The sequence below is a fragment of the Amblyomma mixtum genome, chromosome 4, assembly GCF_055824585.1.
Source record: "Amblyomma mixtum isolate Tamu chromosome 4, ASM5582458v1, whole genome shotgun sequence".
NCBI classification, from domain to species: Eukaryota; Metazoa; Arthropoda; class Arachnida; order Ixodida; family Ixodidae; genus Amblyomma; species Amblyomma mixtum.
The window spans coordinates 8537435-8558359 of record NC_143015.1 but is presented as its reverse complement, the minus strand read 5'-3'; the positions used below and the strand labels follow the sequence as shown (position 1 = coordinate 8558359).

Below are 20925 nucleotides of genomic sequence, written 5' to 3'. Positions count from 1 at the left end.
GCGCTAAAAAGACGTGTCCCAGGAGCCTGCATACTCATGGATGCTTACGTTTCATAGCCGGCTCAGCGTTTGTTTCATTAATGTATCAACAAAGCAGAAAATCACTGGCCTAATCATCACATTCAAAAAGTGGGCTCATTTTTTCAGTAAATTATTTTTTATTCGTTTAGAATAACATGCACTGCCTCCAGGAATTCTGGTTAGGAGATACAAATGCAGGGACGAAGAACATCAAAAATACAATACACCATCTGGTAAAGATCAATGATTGACAGAAGTCACATAAAAATGTAGTGCAGTAATTCAGGGCAACCAGCAATGCTGCGTGGTGCTTGGTTTGAAGTGATAACTGAAAGTGGGTTTCTGTTCGTCAGCTTGCGATATTGTTTACCAGTATATTTAAAATATAAATTGTTGGTGAATGAAGTAAACAGGAAAAAATTCGATGCGGCAAAGGGTTACAATTTTTTTATATGTTGCTTCCTCAGTTATCACGTGCACACACACAAGCACACACAGAATGAAAAAATGCGAACGCGAAAAATCGAAATTCGCATCAATACCAGTTTTACAAAAATCCAACCAAATATCAAGCCTAAGTTACAGCCTACGTTTCCCTAGAAAGGCCAGCAGAGCTTAAGCACTGCATTTCTACTCATAATTAATTTTGAATATCGCGTAAATGGCACAATATTGCCGGAAAAATACACACCAAGCTATGTGCAATTCCATGGTTCTTCTGAACAATAATTTCCAACGAAATAGGACTAGCGAGATGGGGCTTACTCTCACGTGAGGGAAATCTTTTGACTCTAGGCACCGCTGAAGGACCATCTTGATATTATGCTAGAAAACAGAATATAACTAATATAACAGCCATCAGAGTGAAGACGTAATTCCCATAAGTTAATGGGGTCGAGAGTGCACAAGGCCGCTGGCATAAATCAGAAACAACGATGGCGCAGCATGTTTGCTTTCGGAGCTCCTGTAAAGAAGATTCCGATTTCTGATCAGATGCCAATAAAAGTGGCAAACTCTTAGCAGCCGGCTTAAACTCCGATTGAACTGAACAATAGTGCCGGTATAGGCATGACCGGATAACTGATGAGGGTGCTTCACGTCACCGACGGTATCGAACGAATCTTTAAAATACGAAACCCTGAAATGTGTTACAAGTACCGAATTAGAATAATGAAATATGCCAGTAATTGTTATAAACACAAACATTGGTGAAATGTGACGGGGAAACCCTAAGGTGGTTTAAATTCGTAATAAGGGAGTAATTACTCATTGTCATCCGCCCAAGCGCAGTCCCGGGTTCAAGCCACAGATCAGGAGGAATTTTCGTTAAACAACAAATTTCTAAGAAATCTGTATAGCTTTCCTCTGTAGAAGTGTGGCTACGCTCGAGTTTATGCCAGTGAGTAATTACTGCCTTATTACAAACCCAAAAATTCTAATGACAATCACTACAGGGTGAGCGTGAAAAAGTCATGTTGCTTTTCCATTGCAAAGTGAAAACTTATTTCAAGATTTGGCTGCAGAACCCTGAGTGGCAAATTGACACTTTTCGAGCAAACTTTTTGTGCAAAAGGTTTTGTGCACTTTTTGTGCAAAAGCAGGATGTTAGGGAATCGCAAGCATCAACGAAACCAACTTCTGTTTAACGATTATTAAGGTATGTTGTAAAAAATTCAGCTGCTACTTCAGTGCACACTTTGGTACGTAATATTTGTTATGTTGACTTAACTGTTGGCATGCGTAACCCGCAAGAAACAATATTTCACGCTGGGAAATCAGCCAGATTTCGTAGTTCTGCCTTAAATACGACGCGAAATGGTTGTCGGACCACGCACAGGTCCTACTGAAACGAGGGGTCCCGATTAACCTGGAAAGACCACTGAGCTGGTGTTGTGCATTAGCGTGTTAAAGAGCTCCGCGTGTTTTGTTTCGTGCTTTCACACAGATGTTTTGTCAGCGTTGTAAAATGTTCAGGTTACGAATACTAACACTTTCAAGCAATGCTTTATGTCCGGGTTCGTAACCACAACGCTGAAATTAATGTCAGGTCACATGTGTAAGCAACCACACTGCTGCTGGTTCCATGGCCGTTAGGAAAGCATGGCGCCTATGCCTGAAGGTAGCAAGAGGAGAGCAACGAGTGCTTTATGATAATGACTGCTATTACGCTAAGCCTGTTTTCATGAGTATAAGCAATGGTTGTTGACGAATGCCAAACACTGCAAGCATAGGAGGTCAATCTTCGACGGAGACGTCGAATGCGAGAAACTGCCCGTTTGCGAAGAAGCCTTCCTCCTTCAGGATCTCCAGGCGCAGACCAAATGTATCAGCGTGCTCAAAAGCCGATACCGAAAAGCGCCTAGGCGAGTGCAATTTATTTAGGGGCAGGCTTTTTGCTGACACCGGATGCAGTGCTGCCACCGTGACGAATGGCACCCGATAGGGAGCTCCCAGCGTTCCGTGCCATCTAAAATGCAGCTGAAAATATTCGCCAAACGAGGCGACGCCAACAGCCACTGTGAGATGGGTGTCCCAAGTGTGCCACTTCGATGCCGTAGCCATAACGTCCCAAGAAGTACAGTACCTGCTGAACATTCGATCGGTACACTTGACGTTCAGTCGGTAGCATCTGTTGTTAGACAGACGGCTCCTTCGCGAGGACACGTACAGCCTGTCTTCAACTTCAGATATCCTAGGATTCGCAATTAGTTCGCACTCAACGTTGGGGCTGGCTTCAGCAGTGGGTATACTTCCATGTTGGTTTTGGAGGTACATGAAAGATTCATTGGCTATAATCTCCAGTTTCCTAAGGATATGTTTCTGCTCCACATGCCACGGCATTTGGGTCGGGGGGGCCTGGCTGCTGTTGCCTTCGGAGGCCGATATTTCTTGGACTTCGCAACTACGAGATTGTGGCTGGTACTCGTCACCATCTGTGAAGGGCGCTGAGAGCTCTTTGGCAACTCTTTTAAGCTCACCGTGTATCCTCTGCTCGGTGTTCGTCAATTCACGAGATATTTCCTGCAAATGCAAGCTCTGCTTGCCTGTCCGTTCCAGTATTTCCTTCACGCCACTCTGGAGAGCTGGCAGCTCGCGTTTACGTTGTTGCTCCAGAAGGTCCTTCAACTCTGCCACAGCGGAATGTGTGCTGTTAGCAGAAAACGGAGCGGTTTGCGGCTGCAGGAGGTCCCCATTCGTGGGCGGTGAGGAAGGAACGCATTCAGCCTTGCAGTGCATCGGCAGGTTCTTGTGCAAGACGTCGTCGCCGCACCGGGGGCACGGAATAAAGTGGAAGGTGCAGTCCTGCTCGAAGTGTCTGAGGACATCCGGTAGTGCGCCCACGAAATCGCAGCCTCGAACTTGATTCCAGCAGAAAGCCTGCAAAAAAAAAGAATAGAACGGCGCAATTCTCAAAACTCGATCATTCGCAAGACGTCCTGCATTGCTGCGAACCCTAAAGAGACTCATAAAAACTCCAACAAGTAATCCAGTAACATTGTTTAACTGCAAACACAGCGCCGCGGCATGAGACGAAGGAGGGGGACAAGCGCTACTAGCAACTAAAACAAGGAAATGACATGGGCAATATACACTCAACATACAACTAGGAGAGGATGCGCTTTCTCAACAGGTAACAGAATGTTACTGATGGGAACCCAGATACAGATCCTGGTTGGGCGAAAGCTGGCCTGCAGTATCTTGAAATAAATAAATAAATAATTTCGCAGTCATGGATAAGGATAGAACAAGTGCTCAAGCACGTGTAACTTTTGTTGCGAATATAATATGGTTCGCAGATTTCTCTTGTTAACTGATCTTCATGGCTATACAGACCTTTACTTTTAATAAAAAGAGGAGTGCATACAGCCTAGCTCGAGGAACGGGAATCGTTGAGACAACAGAGCGCTGGGTTCGTATTCAACATGTACCAACTAGCTCAACTGTCCATTCTACTGCAATCCAGCAAGACGAATGGATTCATTTACCGTTGTTTTTAGATAGGTCCTTGCTATTCATGTTGTATGAATGGATAAGGGGCTTTAAGCCAATACCTATGAACCCAGGTAGCAGCGAACATTACAATAATATTTTGAACTGCCCATGTGAGAATAAATTTTCGTTATAATCTTTTAAAAAAAGTCAAAATTTACCTTATGTGTTAAGAACGTTAATTTAACATTCAGAATAAACATAATTCTAATAGTTGGCGTAAATAAGTATTATAATATTAAAAAATAAAAAATGTTATAATTTATAGAAATTTAGAAGAACGTCAAATGGTAAAGCGCGACAGCAAGACGTGCACAAGAAAGACTGACACAGGACATGCGCATGTCCGGTGTCAGTCTTTCTTGTGTACGTCTTGCAGTAGCACTATTGCCATTTCTGTCTGAAATGTTATAGAGAGAAAGACAATCTGACTCGCGTGCAAGAGGCGTCCGGTTAGAAATCTCGTGCCGCGGCAGTTCTCTGACAGATTAAAGGGGTCGTGAAATGCTTTCCGAAAATTTTGGCGACGTTTGTATTTGGAATTCTCACCCTTCATTCCATAGTATACTTTGGTTCCTTTCGTCGTCCGGGTTGATTAAATGGCGAAAAAAAACTAAATATTTGGTTTCCCAACGCGCGTCCCCTTCAACTCAACAGCAATCTTAAGCAGACAATCACAGGCTTTTGTCGTCAACACAACATGGTGGCTTAGCGAGGCCTATTGAGCCATAGTTGACCGAGGCCACAGCATCCTACGGACTCGAATGTGGCGTCAGAATGTCGTCACGCCATGTAATTGAAAAATGGCCGATCTTCGTGAGCTACACCATCGCCTGATTAGAACGGAGTCTGCGAGCTGTTAAGCTGAGACATGTGCGAAAACTTGGCTGGCGCGCTGCACCAGTCAGCGCTTGCGAACTGCCGCCCACTGCAATCAGGGACAGACGGAGCGGCAAGCATCGTTGCGCCGCTAGACTCCAGCCCGGCCCACAGCCGGCGTAACACTTTGCTACCGCACACCAGCGCCTGCCCGCTCAAGTTCGCACTAGAAACGACAAAATAGCGATGTTATCAGAAAGACTGCCTGCTGTACTCGAGCGGCGACAAGCATGCCTGTCCATGTAGCGCGTTTTTGGCAACGGCGCTGGACGCGGGCGCGCCGGGCGACGAACTGCACTGCTCTCTGGCTGCCCTGGTCGTCGCTAGGCCTGTTTCGCATCGAAGCCGCGGTGGACAGCGCTTCGGAAGTAGCCTGCGTTATAATAAAATGCCTACTCTTGGCATCGCTTTACTGTCAACAGCATCAGCTCACAACAAAAAATATGGTTATTATTGCGACGCGCTCGGCAGCCGAGCTAGCGGACGCCAGGCGCACAAGCCGGACCGCTACGGCCGGGCAGCGGCAGCTGAGCGGCGGTTGTGGCAAGAAATTTGCTCGTATTACAGTCCCTGCTTCTCCCAGCAACTCGGAATTGTTCAACGAACCTCAAAAATGATCAATTTTCCCCACTTCTTGCTTTCAAAGTTTATTATTTACGGGAAGAGCGATCTGTAGCTCATTATTATGACGCCAGCGGACGGGTTCCAGGCCGGCCGGCCGGCCTGCAGGCTCGATGTATATCACATTCGCACCAGAGAAGACAAAACAGCCATGCTATCAGAAAGGTTGCCTGCTATATTCGAGCAATGACAGCATGCCGAGCTTTCGGCAACGACGCCGCCTGCGAAAGCGCCGGGCGATGCACTACGAGGCTCCCTGGTGGCCCTAGTCGTCGCTAAGCCTACCTGGTTTCGCATCGATACCGCAGCTGAGGGAGCTTCAGAACTGGTCAGCGCTGTGAAAGGTACTACTCTCGCCATCACTTTAACTGTGAAGCTGTTCAATAATAAAATAACGATATGCTCGATTTCCGCGACGCCTTCAGCAGTGGAGCTAGCAGATGCCAGGCGAGCCGCGACCAGGCAGCAGATAAAGATGCCATGGGATTAAGTTTGCTTGTATCGCAGTATTCTGTGTTGCCCGCAACTCGGTATTGGCCAACGACCCTCAAAAATGATTCATTTTTTAGCATAGCTTGTTATGAACATGAACAAATGATTAGCGCGCCGGCTCCCCTATGTGATTATGACGCTGGCGCTCTGTGCGCTCGCATTCTGCCCCTTGTCAGTGCGACGCGCCGCGTGCCGCCTGTCATTGGTATCGGTTGGGCGCAGGCGACGAGCTGCTGTCGGTCGTTGTTATGCCGTTCGCAACGGCGCGTCGCGCGCCCGGAGAGTACAGCAGTCATGCCGAGAGCCCGCGACACCTCTGCCTGCGGAAGCCCCGACCATGAACCTTCCGAACCTGGTCGTGGACTCGAGTCCTCATCTCAATCGCAAGGGGTCTGTTGACTCGCAGCCCTAGCCGCAAATCATGTCTAATTCTCTTTCACGCTTGGGGAAAGCATTTTTTGGCAGCGAAGAACAGAAGCTCGGAGCCGATGCGCGCCACGATAGCTCACTCATCCGTATCGAGTTCATGTAAACAGAGAGTCGCCGAGATGGGTTGACCTTGCTCAGCTCGATTCTCTGACTCAAACCACCGCTGTCAAGAAACACCACCTAGATAGGTTAACGTAAGCAAGGCTATAAGAGCCGCTGATACTGGAGCCACAGAGGATGGAGAAGCAGAACTGAAACCGAAACCGGTCCCAAGTCAATGAGCTATCTATGACCACGTGCTGCAGCTTAACAGAGTGCAATTACGTGTGCAAGTAATTGGAAAAGTTTGTTTTATTTCCTGAATTTTTATAAGGCTGTTATTTTGGGTTAAACGAGAGTTAAAAATATCTCTAGGTTTCTAGATGGCAACTCAGAGGTGAAACGGAGGGAATTAGACAGTGCATCTTTGGAGTGCATTCAATTTTTCGATTTAAGGTTATCTTTTGATAACAAAGAGCACATTAGTTGACATTATCTCCCGCGGTCTAAGAAGACTCTATTGCCCTTCAATTATTGCCATTCGAAACATGTAAAACGCGGCCTTGTGGTTTCCCTATTTAGGCTCACCCTTCTGAAGTCTTGCGAACACAAGGTTAACGACAGTTTTACAACTCAAACAGAGCGTCTTCGCATGGCCGGCTACAAGTTATTCCTGATGATGGGAGCCGCGGAATCATTATTCAACAAGTTGAAGCACCCAAGAAGAGCGGCCACATCACAGGAACCTTCAAGAGAAAAGAAATTTGAGGTTGCACCATACATCCACGAGGTTTCACAGAACCTTAAAAACGTGTGTACAAAACATGGCGTCAGCATGGATTTTACGGCACCTTGTAAGCTGGCAACACTATGCCCGACGGTTGGCAGGGTGATATCAGAAAGGATAGTCTGCGGCAAAAAAAAAACAGAGAAATACTTTCATCCCATGTGCAGTAGGCGTGTTCTACAAAATCAAGTTCACCTGTGGTCAGTTTTATGTTAGACAAACTGGCAGGTGCGTAAATGACAGACTAAGAGAACACTCAAACTCTCTCATGAACAGCACTGGAGAGCAGCTGCCGGCGCACTGCAAAGAATGCGGCTGTTTGCCGCTTTTCACCGGCACAGTTATTTTAGTCCGCAGAAAAGACCAGCTTGAAGGAGAAATTTTTGAATCAACAGTCAATCTTCGTTCGGGGACAAACACATGCGTGAGAAATCATTCTGTGACGCTGGTCAAGAAAGAATTAGAATTCCTATCAAAATGATTAGATTTCGTGCAAGACGATGTTCGCTTTGGTCACACGTGCCGTGCTTTTATAGTGCTCTCTTCACTGTAATTTATCTTTTTTTGTCGTTGATGAGCGCAAAACATATATTCGTTGACGCGGGTTTCAATAAAATCAGTTGTTAGTTGGCGCTCTGTGATGTATTTTCTACGTCTTGTCCTTGTCTGCCGCGCCGAAGCATTTCTTGAGGAACCTTAGCTTCGTTTCCAATCGTGGCGGGCTCGTACCGAAAACGGCGCCTCTTTTCAATGGAGCCGCTTTTAATGCGATGGCCATGAAGGCGAAAACTCTTTGGGTGCGGCGTCGGCGTCTGTGTGAAGCCTGCATCTGCTAATTGGGGGATGTGGCAGGTGGTGTCTAGAGAAGTTTTCATATATCCACCTGCCAACCGCTTTCGCTCTCCGCTCCACCCCTACACACTTGTAGGGGAGAGGAGGCAGTCGCCAGACAAAGAATGAGAAAGCAAGACTGAAAATGCCTGAGAACGAAATGTCTCTAACAACAGCAGACCTACGCACAAGCTACACAGCCTCGCGAAGTACGCTGTGTGCAAATATGAGGCTTGCTGGAGGTATTCTTTCTATGCATTGGTCGGGAAGAGAGACCTGTGTCTCACAAGCTCCACTGGTTGCTATGCTTGAAACAACGGTCTGCCGGTGCTGTGGCACATCCGTGCCGCTAGTCGTACAGAGTCGACGCGATCTATCATCACTTTGATATGTTTTAAGGCGAAAGCCTATGTTTTAAGGTGAAAGCCTTTAAGCGCTCATACCTGCGGCCATTACTCTGTCCGTCTGTCCGATACATCTGAATTGAAAGTCGTAACTAGTCATTAGTAGTTGCAAGTAATAACTAAATAGTCATAAACCTGTCATGACTAGTTAGTCGTGACTGGTTAGTCATGACTAGTTAGTCATTAAGCAGTCTTATTTCTTAGCCATCACCAGTCATGACTGTTTAGTCGCGGCTAACTAGTCATTAACCAGTCATGTCTGGTTAGTCATGACTGATTAGTCATTAACCAGTCGCCACTAGTTAGCCACTAACCAGTCATGACTAGTTAGTCATTAATCAACCATGACTGGTTCGTCGTGAGTAGTTAATCATTAACCAGTCATGACTAGTTAGTAATCAACTAATTAGTCATGACTAGTTGGTCATTAAGCAATCATGACTAGTTAGTCATGGGTATGACTAGCTAATCAAAGTCACAGTAGCAGCCAATGTTGCGTGGAGAGGCTTTCGCCTCGCGCGCTTAAGATCGTCAAAGTGCCCCTGAATTTGTTAATAACTACAACAGCCCGTACTGTCGTTTGTGTTCTGTCTTGTCCATGTTCTTCTGCGCCGTGTTTTCCGTCAACTAGCAATGCACGAACTAGCCCAGAAAAAAGTAATGATACGCCTCCCACAGTTGACAAACGACCGAAATTGACACACTCAGAGCTAAGGAGATAACGCAGTTGGCTTGGAATCAGAGTGGGAATCGATTGTTGAGTGAAAGACGATTGCTACCACAATTTCTGCGCATAAATCTGATTCATCGCACTTCAGTTTTTCCTGCTTTCGCAGACTACGCAGTATTAATCAGCCCTTGGCAATGCAGAGTACGCTAGAACACGGTCACCGCGCCGAGGAAATCCAGGCGTTCACAAAACCGTGCCACACTCTGCTTCGGAATTCTCTCGCCCCTTCAGCCGACATAGTTCCACGGCCAGGACGAGACCTCCGGTCGTGTATAGTGTTCCAAGCGGATGCCGGCGAAGGAATGTGCCTCGCGCCACCGTCGCCGCCTGTTGCCGGGGGCTCAAGTATCGCATCCGGCCTGCGCTCAACGTATGGGCCCCAATGGAGCTCTCGCTAAGGTTTCTTGACTCTAGCGTGGCCTGCATCCCCTCATGTCCTTTAGCACCATGTCAAAAAATATGAAGACGTAGCATATTCTTGTTTTACACTCAGCCTTCGTCACTGGCAATACCTAGTCTCTAACGCCCTTTCTGCGCACAACATAAACCTTTCATATGCAGGCCATTTTTTGATAAAAAGGTATTTAAGGACTTCTTCCAGCTGTTAGCAGCTAGCAGTTGACGAACTGACATTATTGGAAATTGCCCCCTCTTTCAACCTCGCATAAAAAAATTTAAATAATTCAAGCCGTTTACTGACTCGGAATACCTTCAAAGACTGCTGTACAAATCATGTGGTGGTAGTAAATGATACGCAGCACTTTTAGAGTGGTATTCTGTCCTCTCAGTTTGTTTCTCTCTGTGGTTCTTGTTGCAGCCTCTTGGAGGTCGCGGGTTCGCCGCTGCGTCGTGCCATGCTTACTTTCTCAGTGCTTTCTCCTCCCCTTTTCTCCTTCTGCTAGTCCTATCCTCCTCACCATCTCTCCTCGATCCGGTTGCCGGAGCGCCCGCTGAAATAGAAATTCATTCTCCAGGCCGCGGCGGTTGAATAAATTTCGATGGAGGCGAAACTCCAGAGGCCCGTGTACTGTGCGATGACAGTGCACGCAAAAGAACCCCAGGAGCCCTTCACTACGGCGTCCCTCATAGCCTGAGTTGTTTTTGGACGTTAAATACCCATAAACCAAAGCAAGCGCATTCCTCTTAAGTGCGACCCGGCGGAAGCGAATCGGAGTGGAAGTTTTTCGCCAGGAGCTTCTCATCTGTCCGCCTTCGGACACGGCATCAAGCCATAGAGACTGACGGCTGCAGTAATACTACTCTCCTGTGTCGTGCCATTTGGAGGAAAGGAGCAGAGGCTCTCGGTTGAAGTTGGAAAAAAAAAACACAAAAACTGATTTGCTCCCAGTTCGGTGCTCATTCATCCCAATCTGAATTCTTTAATAATTTTCTATGCTCTCACTATTTATATCACACAACAAGGCCACCTGCAACAGAACATTTTCTTCGCTCTGCCGGCCTTTTAGAATGCTCTAAAGGCACCAAGTAGTTTAATGTAATGCTGCTGTCTCGCTCCCGTATTTTCCAAGATAAGAATAGTTTTGATGGCACTATTTGGAGCCACACTTTGAGCGATATCCAGATTATTGTGTTCTCACTAAAACTGAAAGAAATCATAAAATTTGATTGGTCATTTCATCATTAAGAAAGATGTCGTGGGTTATGCAATTACGATGTGGCACATGAGCTATTGATGTGCCGTAGCGAAGGGCTTCGGAATACGGCCAGATGCCGGAATAATTTTTTTTTTGGCGCGAACCCACATCATGCCGCCTACTGTTCATGACTGTAAGTACATCTATTCATAACCACGCAGAACATCATTCGGCTCCTGTTGAAGTGCAACGCTGACGAGGAAAATACGAGAAAAGGCATCATCGTAGCGAGATAATATAGCGCAGAGTAGGACAGGACACAACAAGACACGAACAACACGAGCGCTAACTTACAACAAATTTTATTTCACACATGCAACATATTTATGCACCAAAACCACCTCATCACCTGTGCTATCAGTCATGTGGCCTGAGAAACGAGAGTTCTTTATCAGAAGGATATCTGAAGAAGTCGACGTCGTGCACCGTTCCAAGGCAGGTTGTTCTAAGATACCTCTCAAGCGCGTCGAGACATACATACGGGAACATGGACTGTCCGTGCTTCCAGCCGACACAGATGGTGGATTTGCGGTTTCATCTTTCGAACTTTACTCTTCTAAGGCCAACGTAGCCGTGTCCTCCGTTTTTGTCTCTCGTGACGATATAATTCTATCAAAAGTAAAGGCCGAAGCAAAGAAGCTGTGTAATCGGTTCAACCTTACCAAGCTTGCCAAATTAATAGGTGAGTCAAGGAAAGATTTTTTAGACGTGTTTTTCAGCGTTAAAACGCATTAGCCAGAACAACTGTTCAGGATTATAATTTCGGAAACTGGCACATGGCAGAAAACTGTTTCCATGTATTTGCAAGAAAGGTTGAACCTTTTAAGGAATCACGATCCTTTTACTGTTAAGAATTCTGGTGAAACCATAGAGTTTGTCCGGAATTGGCGTGGTGACAATATTAACGCGTTTTCAGTGGATATTAAGGACCTACATTATTCGCTGCCAAATGACAAGGTACTTTGCTGTGTTGAGGAATATATCGAAGATTTCGAGTGCATTGCCTTCCAAAACACGGCGGGTATCTCAGTGGGCAACTTCCTAGCGCTTTTAGCATTTTATTTGAAATCAACGTTTATAAACTGGAAAGGAAAACCGTACCTTCGAAAGGACGGAATATGTATCGGGTCCTGCTTAGCCCCGGTTTTAAGTAACCTGTTGTTATCCCAACTTGACAAGACTGTTAAAAGTCGCCATGATGGTATGAATGTTTTGAAAATCTTCACATTTATTGATGATTTCTTAATCCTTGTTAGCAGTGATTCTGGCTCACTAAAGTCAAAAGCTGTAACATTTTAACTATCATGAAGGATTGTTTTGACCCACTTGTTTTGACTACTGAATTTCCAGTAAATGACTCTATCAGGTTTTTAGACCTCAACTTCACCTTTCGCCCTAATCACATTTGCTGGGCTTACCAGCCTCGTAGTAACAAGCATGTATTACCATATCATTCTGCACACTCCAAACTCGTAAAAAGAGCCATCGTCAACATGTGTCTGTTGCCGAGAAGCTTCTAAGAAAACTGAATGAAGATAAAAGTCAACAGGCCCCGATGCACGGTGAAAGGAAGCGCTTTATTGCATTGCCATATCTGCACAAGATTTCTCATAATCTGAAAAGAACTGGACAGCGGGGAAACGCAACTGTCGTATTTTCGGCGCCAAAAAAACTTGCCTCGTTGTGCAAGATTGGGAAAAGCAACAGCAACAGAACACGTGAAGGCACAACTCGTCATCAGAAGCCGTACGTGTCATGCATTGAAGGTGTCGTGTATAAAATACCGTTATCATGCGGGGGCCATTACATCAGCCAGACGGGGAGATACCTCAATCAGCGATTGATGGAACACGCACGCGACGTCAAGAACGGAAAAGAGAAATCGCTTGTTGACAACATTCATTCATGCGAACCTAAAACGTACAAACCATTTTTTTGAAAAAAAACAGCTGTGCTTGAAAAAAGTAGGGAGACGAACACGCGATTAATAATTGAAGCTGAAAGGATAAATTCTTCGGGAGAGACATGTGTAAGCACTCCCTCTATCTTTTTATCTGATAAAGAGCTCTCGTTTCTCAGGCAACGTGACTGATAGCACAGGTGATGAGGTGTTTTTGCTGTATAAATATGTGCATGTGTGAAATAAAATTTGTTGGAAGTTAGCGCTCGTGTTGTTCGTGTCTTCTTGTGTCCTGTCCTACTCTGCGTTGTATTATCTCGCTATTATCATGCACCAACAAGCCCAAAAACCTACGCTTTTGCATCATCGTAGTCGTTTCAGGCGAGCTTTTGTTCGAAAGAGGTGAAGGAAGTAATCAGTTACGTCGAAACATGTCGGGGAAATAAGTGGCACATTGTAAAATCGATAGCTTAGGAAACAGTAAGAAGTGTTTCCATGTAGTTAAAAGAGTTTTAGAACTGTGTACGCTATAGACTGTCTGCCCGTCAACTCGAGCCCAGGACCTGATGGAATTCCGATAAAGGTGCAGAAACTATACAAAACTTTATCTGCTTCTCTTCTGGGCAAGCTATTCCAACAGTCTCTGCCCACCGGCGACACGCCTGGAGATCAGAAAAAGGCTAATATTATTCCTGTTCACAAGTCAGGTGATAAAACTCATGTGGTATTTATCAGCCAATTTTCCTCACCTATGTAACATGCAAGCTTCTTGAGCGTACCATCTGATGACATATCTTGCCACCTTTGAGCTCATTACTTTTTTTCTAATCAGAATAATTTCCAGCGTGGACGCTCATGTGAAACATACATATTTCAATTACTAACCGATCTGCATCAGTTCGTTCGCTCACATTTGCCGATCGATGCCATCTCTATTGATTTTGCGGATGCATTCGATCGCGTATCAGACAATAGACTAATTCACCAGCTGACATGTATAAATCTGCCGACCACCGTCATTCGCTGCATCAAAATATTTGTATACAACCGGGTTCAATCTGTCGTAATTTATCAGTGTATCGATTAAACAAGAAAGCTGGTCTAGTTAGTACCGACACACTGGCTGCCACATGTTAGCTAGCGCGGATAAAGCAGCGGATAAACACAGAGAAGCAGACGGGACAAACGCGGGAGTTGATGTGTGTGTCTCGTCTGCTTCTCTGCCTCCGTCCGCTGTATTATTCGCGCTAGTTAACGTGTCGCAGCCAGTTATCAGTATATCTGCGTTCCATTAGCTGTAAAGTGTGGCGTTCCTCAGGCCTCCGTAGTTAGACCCGCTCTCTTGGTTATGTACGTTAACTACTTAAATTGTGACATAAAACCATGCATTAGGTTATTCTCAGATGGCTGTGAAATTTACAGTTGCATTAGAAGGCCTCATGACGACGACGTGTCACAAGATGTAAGTACTGTCTCAGACTGGTGCTGCAGCTGGTTAATAAATATTATTACACAAAGACAAAAGCGATGGAACTTACTATTAGACGACAGGTGGACATATATAATTATATCATCAATAATGACGGTATTGAAAACATATATTGTAGTATAAAGATCGGGGTGTACCTGATGTCCGTCCTAACATGGAGCATCTACATTCAGTGAATTGATGATAAAGCATGTAGAACTCTTGATTTCCTTTAAAGGACTTTACGCCAACTACGCTATGTTTGTAAGATATCAGCTGGAATATACGTCTAACATTTCGCATCCCTGTAAAGCATATTTCACCGATTATATTGACTGCAACCTAAAGCAGTTCAGGCGTGAATATAGTCCGACTTAATGCACGCGCGCGCTCACACGCTCGCACACGCTTTGTTTCGTTGGCGAAAACAACTCCTTCTATAGTGCGACGCACTGCAGCGCCGACGTAACCGGCGGCTGCCAGCGCACCCAGACAAACCCGGCGCAGATTTGGCTTCCGTTCCATTCGCGCGCTGGCGCCGCCGACTCACAGTGCATCGCGCAGAAAAAAATGGCTGATGCCTGCGCGAGCAACATGAGTAGCGCCGGCGGCTCAAATGTTGCACTTGCATCGAATAGCGTGGTGGAGAGGTTTATCGAAGCCATAAGACGACACCCCCTGCGTGTATGACGCCAAGTGTCCCGACTTCAAGGACCAAGCGCAAAGAAAGTGCGTGGGAACATATACAGCAGAACAGCGGTCTCTCCAGAGGTAAGCGATTTACGACTGCTGTTTTCGACTTTGTCCATGTTTTTAGGCCCGAGCATACCACTTGCTGCATGCACCGTAATGCTTGATTGAACTTTTTCTGTCTTTTTTTTTTCTAGTCCGAGGAACACAAAATGCTATCAGAACCGTTGCAACACACGTGTGTTATGTCACTAGTGCAATCCACGTATAACACCTGAACTGAGTGGTCACGGAATTGCTAAATAAAGTCACATTTTGGTATGACGTGTCACTTTTTCTTGCTTTCTACTGAAATGAATGTAGTTTACAGAAGGTGGGGCAACAACTTCATGTTGAGTATTAGCATCGCCTGACTACCCTCAGTTGCCATGGCAAGGAACCCTTTCGGGACATGAAGTACTCTGCAATTGCGATTCGAATACTCATGGCATCTGAAGCTGAACGGCTGCCATGCAGCACTCTGATGGTTTATGTCCGCTATGGTCTGCCTCCAGCCGCCTTCTTGAATTCTGTCACCACTGACCCGGTCACTATAATCATTAGGGTAATAGGCACTGTCAGGGAGCAGGAAATTATGCAGGCACACCGCCACAATTTGTCCGTTAGAAACTCCACATCAGTTTCCAGGAGGCAGCGCCACCGGAAAACCGAAATTCCAAACGCGTTCTCAACGCAACGGCGTGCCCTTGACAGCCTATAGTTAAACACCCATGCGGTGTCATTCAGTTGTATGCGGTGTCATTCAGTCGTAGGACGCATTAACGAAGGCTGCCGGAGAAATGCTGCATCTCCCACGATGCACGATGCCGCGGGTACAGCGAAACGGGTAAGGCTGCGATGAAAAAGACGCGAACGGAATGCGGACGGCCCGCTGGTCGGCGATCGGCGCGTGCGTGTGCGATCGTTCTGCGCATGCTCCGAAGAGAGCCGCCGACGGCGAACTGCGCAGAAGTATAGAGGGGTTCGCATTTCGTCTGGCGTAACGAAACCGGCGAAGCGTGACGCACCGCGAGCGACGCTTGCCACAGCGCCGCGCTCGACTACAATCGCGCCTTTAGATTCATAGCCAAAGATTATTTGAACGTGTATAGCGTAACAAATTTGGTTGGTTTATGGGGTTTAACGTCCCAAAGCGACTAAGGATACGAGGGCCGCCGTAGTGGAGGGCTCCGGAAATTTAAGGAGCACTTACATCGCACAGTACACGGGCCTCTAGAATTTCTCCTCCATAGAAATTCAACCGCCGCGGCCGGGATCGAACCCGCGTCTTTCGGATCAGCAGCCGAACATCATAACCATCGTGGCGGGACGCAAGTTTAAAAATCGTTTAAATTTATTACCCCTTCAGAAGAGGCGATGCAAAACGCGTCTCTCTTTGACATATAAACTATAAGATGGTTCCTCTTCTTTTCAGCAAACTTCTCTTGGATCCACGTACCATATATCGACATGTGGATCATTCTTTCAAGACTAATATTATTGCACGCACTAACAAGTAATCCCCCCCCCCCCCATGCCCATTTGTAATGGCCGTGAGGGCATTCAAGTATGTAAATAAATAAATTACTCTTTCGCAACACAGTAACTTCCGTACTACACACGCCAAATTACTTGGGTGAAGTTGTTTTCAATATAGCAGTTGTAAAGGAGCGAAAACTGGCGTGCTTACTGTTCCCAGCGAATGCGTATAGTCGGCGAGCGCGCCTGGTCTTCAAAGCGTGCCGTGTACAGCGCGCGCACAAAGTGGGCAAAGAGAAGGAACATGCAAAAACACGGACGAACGCTGCACTCACAACTGCAATTAAAGGAATAAAATTGCGCAAAGGGGTTGAAGAAGAAAAACACAAGAGGGGTTCTCAACCCCTTTGCGCAATTTTATTCCTTTAATTGCTGTTATGAACCAACTCGCCCAGACGAAAGTGCTTATTCAACTCACAACTGGTTTATTGCGAAAAATTTCGGGCACAAAAAAGGCTCACGCGTCTGCGCACTACAGAGACGATTAAAACCACAACAACTTGACAAAGTAACACCAGAAATTATCGCATCATATTGTCGCAAAATGGTTGAACTCCGAAGCGTACATAAAAACTGAAAAATCACTAATGCAGCAATCTCCTCTCTCCTTTATATGAAAGGCCCCCAGGAGTTAAGAAGCCGTTTGATACTTGCTTATGCCTAGAATTCTAACACTCGAAACGTCGCGAACATATCATGCATGACTGGCAGTGCTTAACGAAGCGCGCACTTCTTTTTTTCTTTAAATTTCTTGGGTGCTCCCCTAGCCGGTCGTCGATACATCGCCCCGTTTGACCGATGTACACCATTCCACATGAAAGTAGCAGCTTTTCTGCAATGCATTTCATGCTTACTGCCTCTTTTGACAATCACAAAGATTACAGTTACCTCAGTAAGGAGATAAAATCTTAGGAACACATTAATAGAAGCAGTGAGCCCCACTGGAGTGCCTGGTGCGTAATGATCAGTGAACCACTCAGCACAAAATAAATGCCACATGTTCCAGTAAAAAAGCGTCTCTCCCTCATCTATGTACGGCAGTCAACGGCTAAAGCTATCTACCTGAAATCGTTCGCCGTCCTTCAATACAATCCTGCACACTTCAAAGCCCTCATCACAAAATTTCCTGCTAAATTCGTGCCGCCTAGTCTCTATGCCAAAGCCCCGAAGCAAGGGCTTTTGATGTAGTGCAAATAAATAAATATAAAGCTTCTGCACATTCTTGCTGTGACAACTTACATGGCCCCTCAGTACGAGTGCGCTAATGCGTGCCTTTAAGCGACAGGCCGCAATCCTCCACTCGGTGTACCACACAGTCGATAGCCAGCCCCACATACCTGATCCTTTGTTTAAAAAGGTTTCGTTTAAATTGTTTCTTTATGGAAAGTAAATCACACAGTAACTTTCCAACTTCTTGGTGGACAACTCGACCGCACTGTGGGGGAAGGGTGGGAGGAGGGAGTGAAATAAGAAAGAGAGGAAGAGGTGCGGTAGTGGAGGCCTCCGGAGTAATTTAGACCATCTGGGATCTTTAGCATGCGCGGACGTCGCACAGCGTACGAGTACTTTTTGCTTTTCACCGAGCTTCCCTTTTAGTAATGTTTAACTTGAACCTGTATCACAACGAAATTATGGCTATGGTTATCCTTGAAAGGATGCCAGGTACCAGATGTCCTTTATTGTTAACTCCTTACTAAAAGTGCGAAAAGACTACTCCAGACATACTAACCCCATGCACGAAGTTTCTTTTCTCTTCGGTTCTCGCGTAACTCGCGTAAGCTCGGGAAAGCTTGGAGGAGCGTCGCGCCCCCTGTAGCCAATATGGTAGGAGAAAATGAAGAGGCGAAGAATGAACATATGCTTTTGCACATCTACGCGGATTAACTGCATTAAAACCTTACCACTTTTTATTACAATTTTACCCTCCACCCTCAGTCCCCAGCGGCTGCGGGGAAAGTGACCAAGGCGGTGGTCAGATCTGTGACGCAGTGGAGGGTGCAAAGAATCTCTGGCTCTGGTCCGGCCGCCATTGGAAATTGAGCCTGTAAATGTTTAACGCTAGGACCTTGTTGAGCAAGGCTTGCCTGGGTAGTGCTGTTCGGGGAATTAGCGGGTATTAAATGAGATGTCGCAAGTTCCTCCATATCATGAATGGCAGTTTACTAATATCCGTCAAGAGAAAAGGATACAACAGCTGTATATTCCCGGTACAAACCTATAGGGCAGAAACGTGGAGGCAAACGAAAAGGTTCCAGCTTAAGTTAAGGACAACGCCGCGAGCTATGGAAAGAAAAATGATCGGTGTAACGTGAAGAGATCGGAAGCTGCGCAGTGGGGGAGGGAACAAACGCGGGTTAACGACACCCTGGTCGAAATCAAGAGGAAGAAATGCGCTTGGGCAGACATGTTATGCGAAGGCAAGATAACCGCTTGTCCTTAAGGGTAACGGAGTGGATTCCAAGAGAAGGCAAGCGTAGCAGGGGACGGTAGAGAGTTAGGTGGACGGATGAGATTAAGAAGTTTGCGGGGATACAGTGGCCGCAACTGCCAAAGGACCGGGTTAATTGGAGAGGCATGGGAGAGGCCTTTGCCCTGCAGTGGGCGTAGTCTGGCTTATGATGATGATGAATGGAGACAGATGGGAGCTGCCTTTGCCCTGTAGTGGTCGTAGTGAGGCTAATGATGATGATAATCCTTTTAATGTTATCGTGACCAGAGTTAAGGTTGTAATAAAAGTAAGCCGATGAAAAGCCAAGCGTGCGTGCGTGATCAGCAGGCAGTAGCGGTGCCTTGTTCTCACCTTGAGGGTATTAGCCTTCCTGGCGTGCAACATCACCCTCTGGCAGTCGCTTTCGTCGAAGGGCTCCCAGTCCAAGGGACACGCCCCGGCGCCATCCTGGACGCTGCCCGCGTGGCACGAGTCGCACAGCGCGTGCGAGCATGGCAGCAGCAGGGTGCTTTGGGGCACAAGACGGCACAGGCTGCAGGCGTGGCGTTGCAGCTCGCTTTCCGCAAACCTCGTCGGCCGCCAGTTGACGCCGGGGAAGGAGACCGTCACTCGGAATACGTCCTCTGCTCCGGGGTCCGGCATGGCGGCGTACGAGCGAAGACGGCGACAGGAGGGCGACCGACCGCAGCCACCGGTAGGAAGGAACGAAGAGCTGGGGGGCATCGCGGCGACGCCTGGGAGCCGTGGCGGCATGGAAAGAAGCCAGACGTCCGGCTATCGGACGCCCACAGCTCGCACGTTCTGTGCGTCTCCGTTTTCGACATATGATAACGCACTACCTGCGCAGGATGGGGGCCAGAAGAAAGAGCTTCTCTCTCGTTCTCCAGACCGTGGCTCTTCGTCGACGCGACGCAGTTTTTTTCTAGTTACCTATGCTGTTTCTCTCTCACTCTTTGTGTCTAGTCCTCCTTGCCCTCGAGACAGTGGCGATGGCGGCGCGCATGAATCTGCCGGATCCGAATTGCCTACGCAGTATTACTACCGCCGGGAGGACTCCAGTGTGTGCGCGAGCCGCTTAGGCTAACGTATAGATCCGGCGCTAGTCTAACCTGCCAAGCTGCACACGCTTGCTGTGGTTCCGCATCCCAGAACGGCAGCATATGCTCACCCGCGTGACGCATGTGCTGTCTGGTCCAGGAATAGTTCTAGCTCGCGGACAGCCACTGAGGAAAGGCGTCATATAATACCTCGTCACCGTACCGATCAGTTCTATAGGCTTTCCTCTCCGTGTGCTGTTTTTAACAATGGGTACGGTTCGGCAGATTGCAGAAGGTATCAATGCAAGAACTTAGTGTCGTCTGCTGCAACACTTGGGCAGTACCTGCTAATTACCTTCTCTCGATTTATTTGCAACCAAATGAAACTAGGCTGCAAATGAAACCTCATTTCTCATTAGTCAAAAAACCAAGGAACTGAAAGGTTTTTTTCGTCCCACAAAAATGCACAGGAACTTTCGGGACCTCTGCTTTGAGCTTAAGAAAAACCAGCCAAAAAGACGGGGACAAAGGAGAGACGAGGCACACACAACGACTGGACTATCAACTGTGCTTTATTGAAAAAACAGCCAGTCTCCAAGAAAACCCAACAGAGCATGGCTTCTATCAGGCTTCTGTTAGCACGGCTTCTATCACGTTGATGCAGAAAGAATTAGGTTACTTGTCCCGTTGACACCGCAGTTTGACTATCTTACGAGATCGCTGTTGTTGTTTTTTGTGCTGGTTTTGCGGTGCCGTTGAGCTGCGCATGCTCTGTTGGGTTTTCTTGGAGACTGGCTGTTTTTTCAATAAAGCACAGTTGATAGTCCAGTCGTTGTGTGTGCCTCGTCTCTCCTTTGTCCCCGTCTTTTTGGCTGGTTTTTCTTAAGTATAATGTACCAACTAACCCAGATTTCAACTCTTCTGC

General features: G+C 46.7%; 1 protein-coding gene across 1 annotated transcript; it reads right to left on the bottom strand.

Annotated features, from left to right (window-relative positions):
• Nucleotides 1-452: 452 nt before the first annotated feature.
• Nucleotides 453-19842, bottom strand: LOC149345631 (uncharacterized). The gene is made up of 2 exons (XM_089586145.1): nt 19315-19842; nt 453-3399 (listed from the first exon to the last, which is right to left on the bottom strand). The coding sequence occupies exons 1-2, from the start codon at nt 19714-19716 to the stop codon at nt 2257-2259; spliced, it is 1545 nt and encodes a 514-aa protein (XP_089442271.1). The 5' UTR covers nt 19717-19842; the 3' UTR covers nt 453-2256.
• Nucleotides 19843-20925: the final 1083 nt, after the last annotated feature.

Bases quoted from the DNA above. Each gene is read 5' to 3' on its own strand.
- LOC149345631 (XM_089586145.1), bottom strand. From the start codon at position 19,716: ATGCCGCCACGGCTCCCAGGCGTCGCCGCGATGCCCCCCAGCTCTTCG. The intron at 3,400-19,314 runs GTGAGAACAAGG...TTTTTTTTGCAG, and splicing joins GGAAGGCTAATACCCTCAAG to GCTTTCTGCTGGAATCAAGT.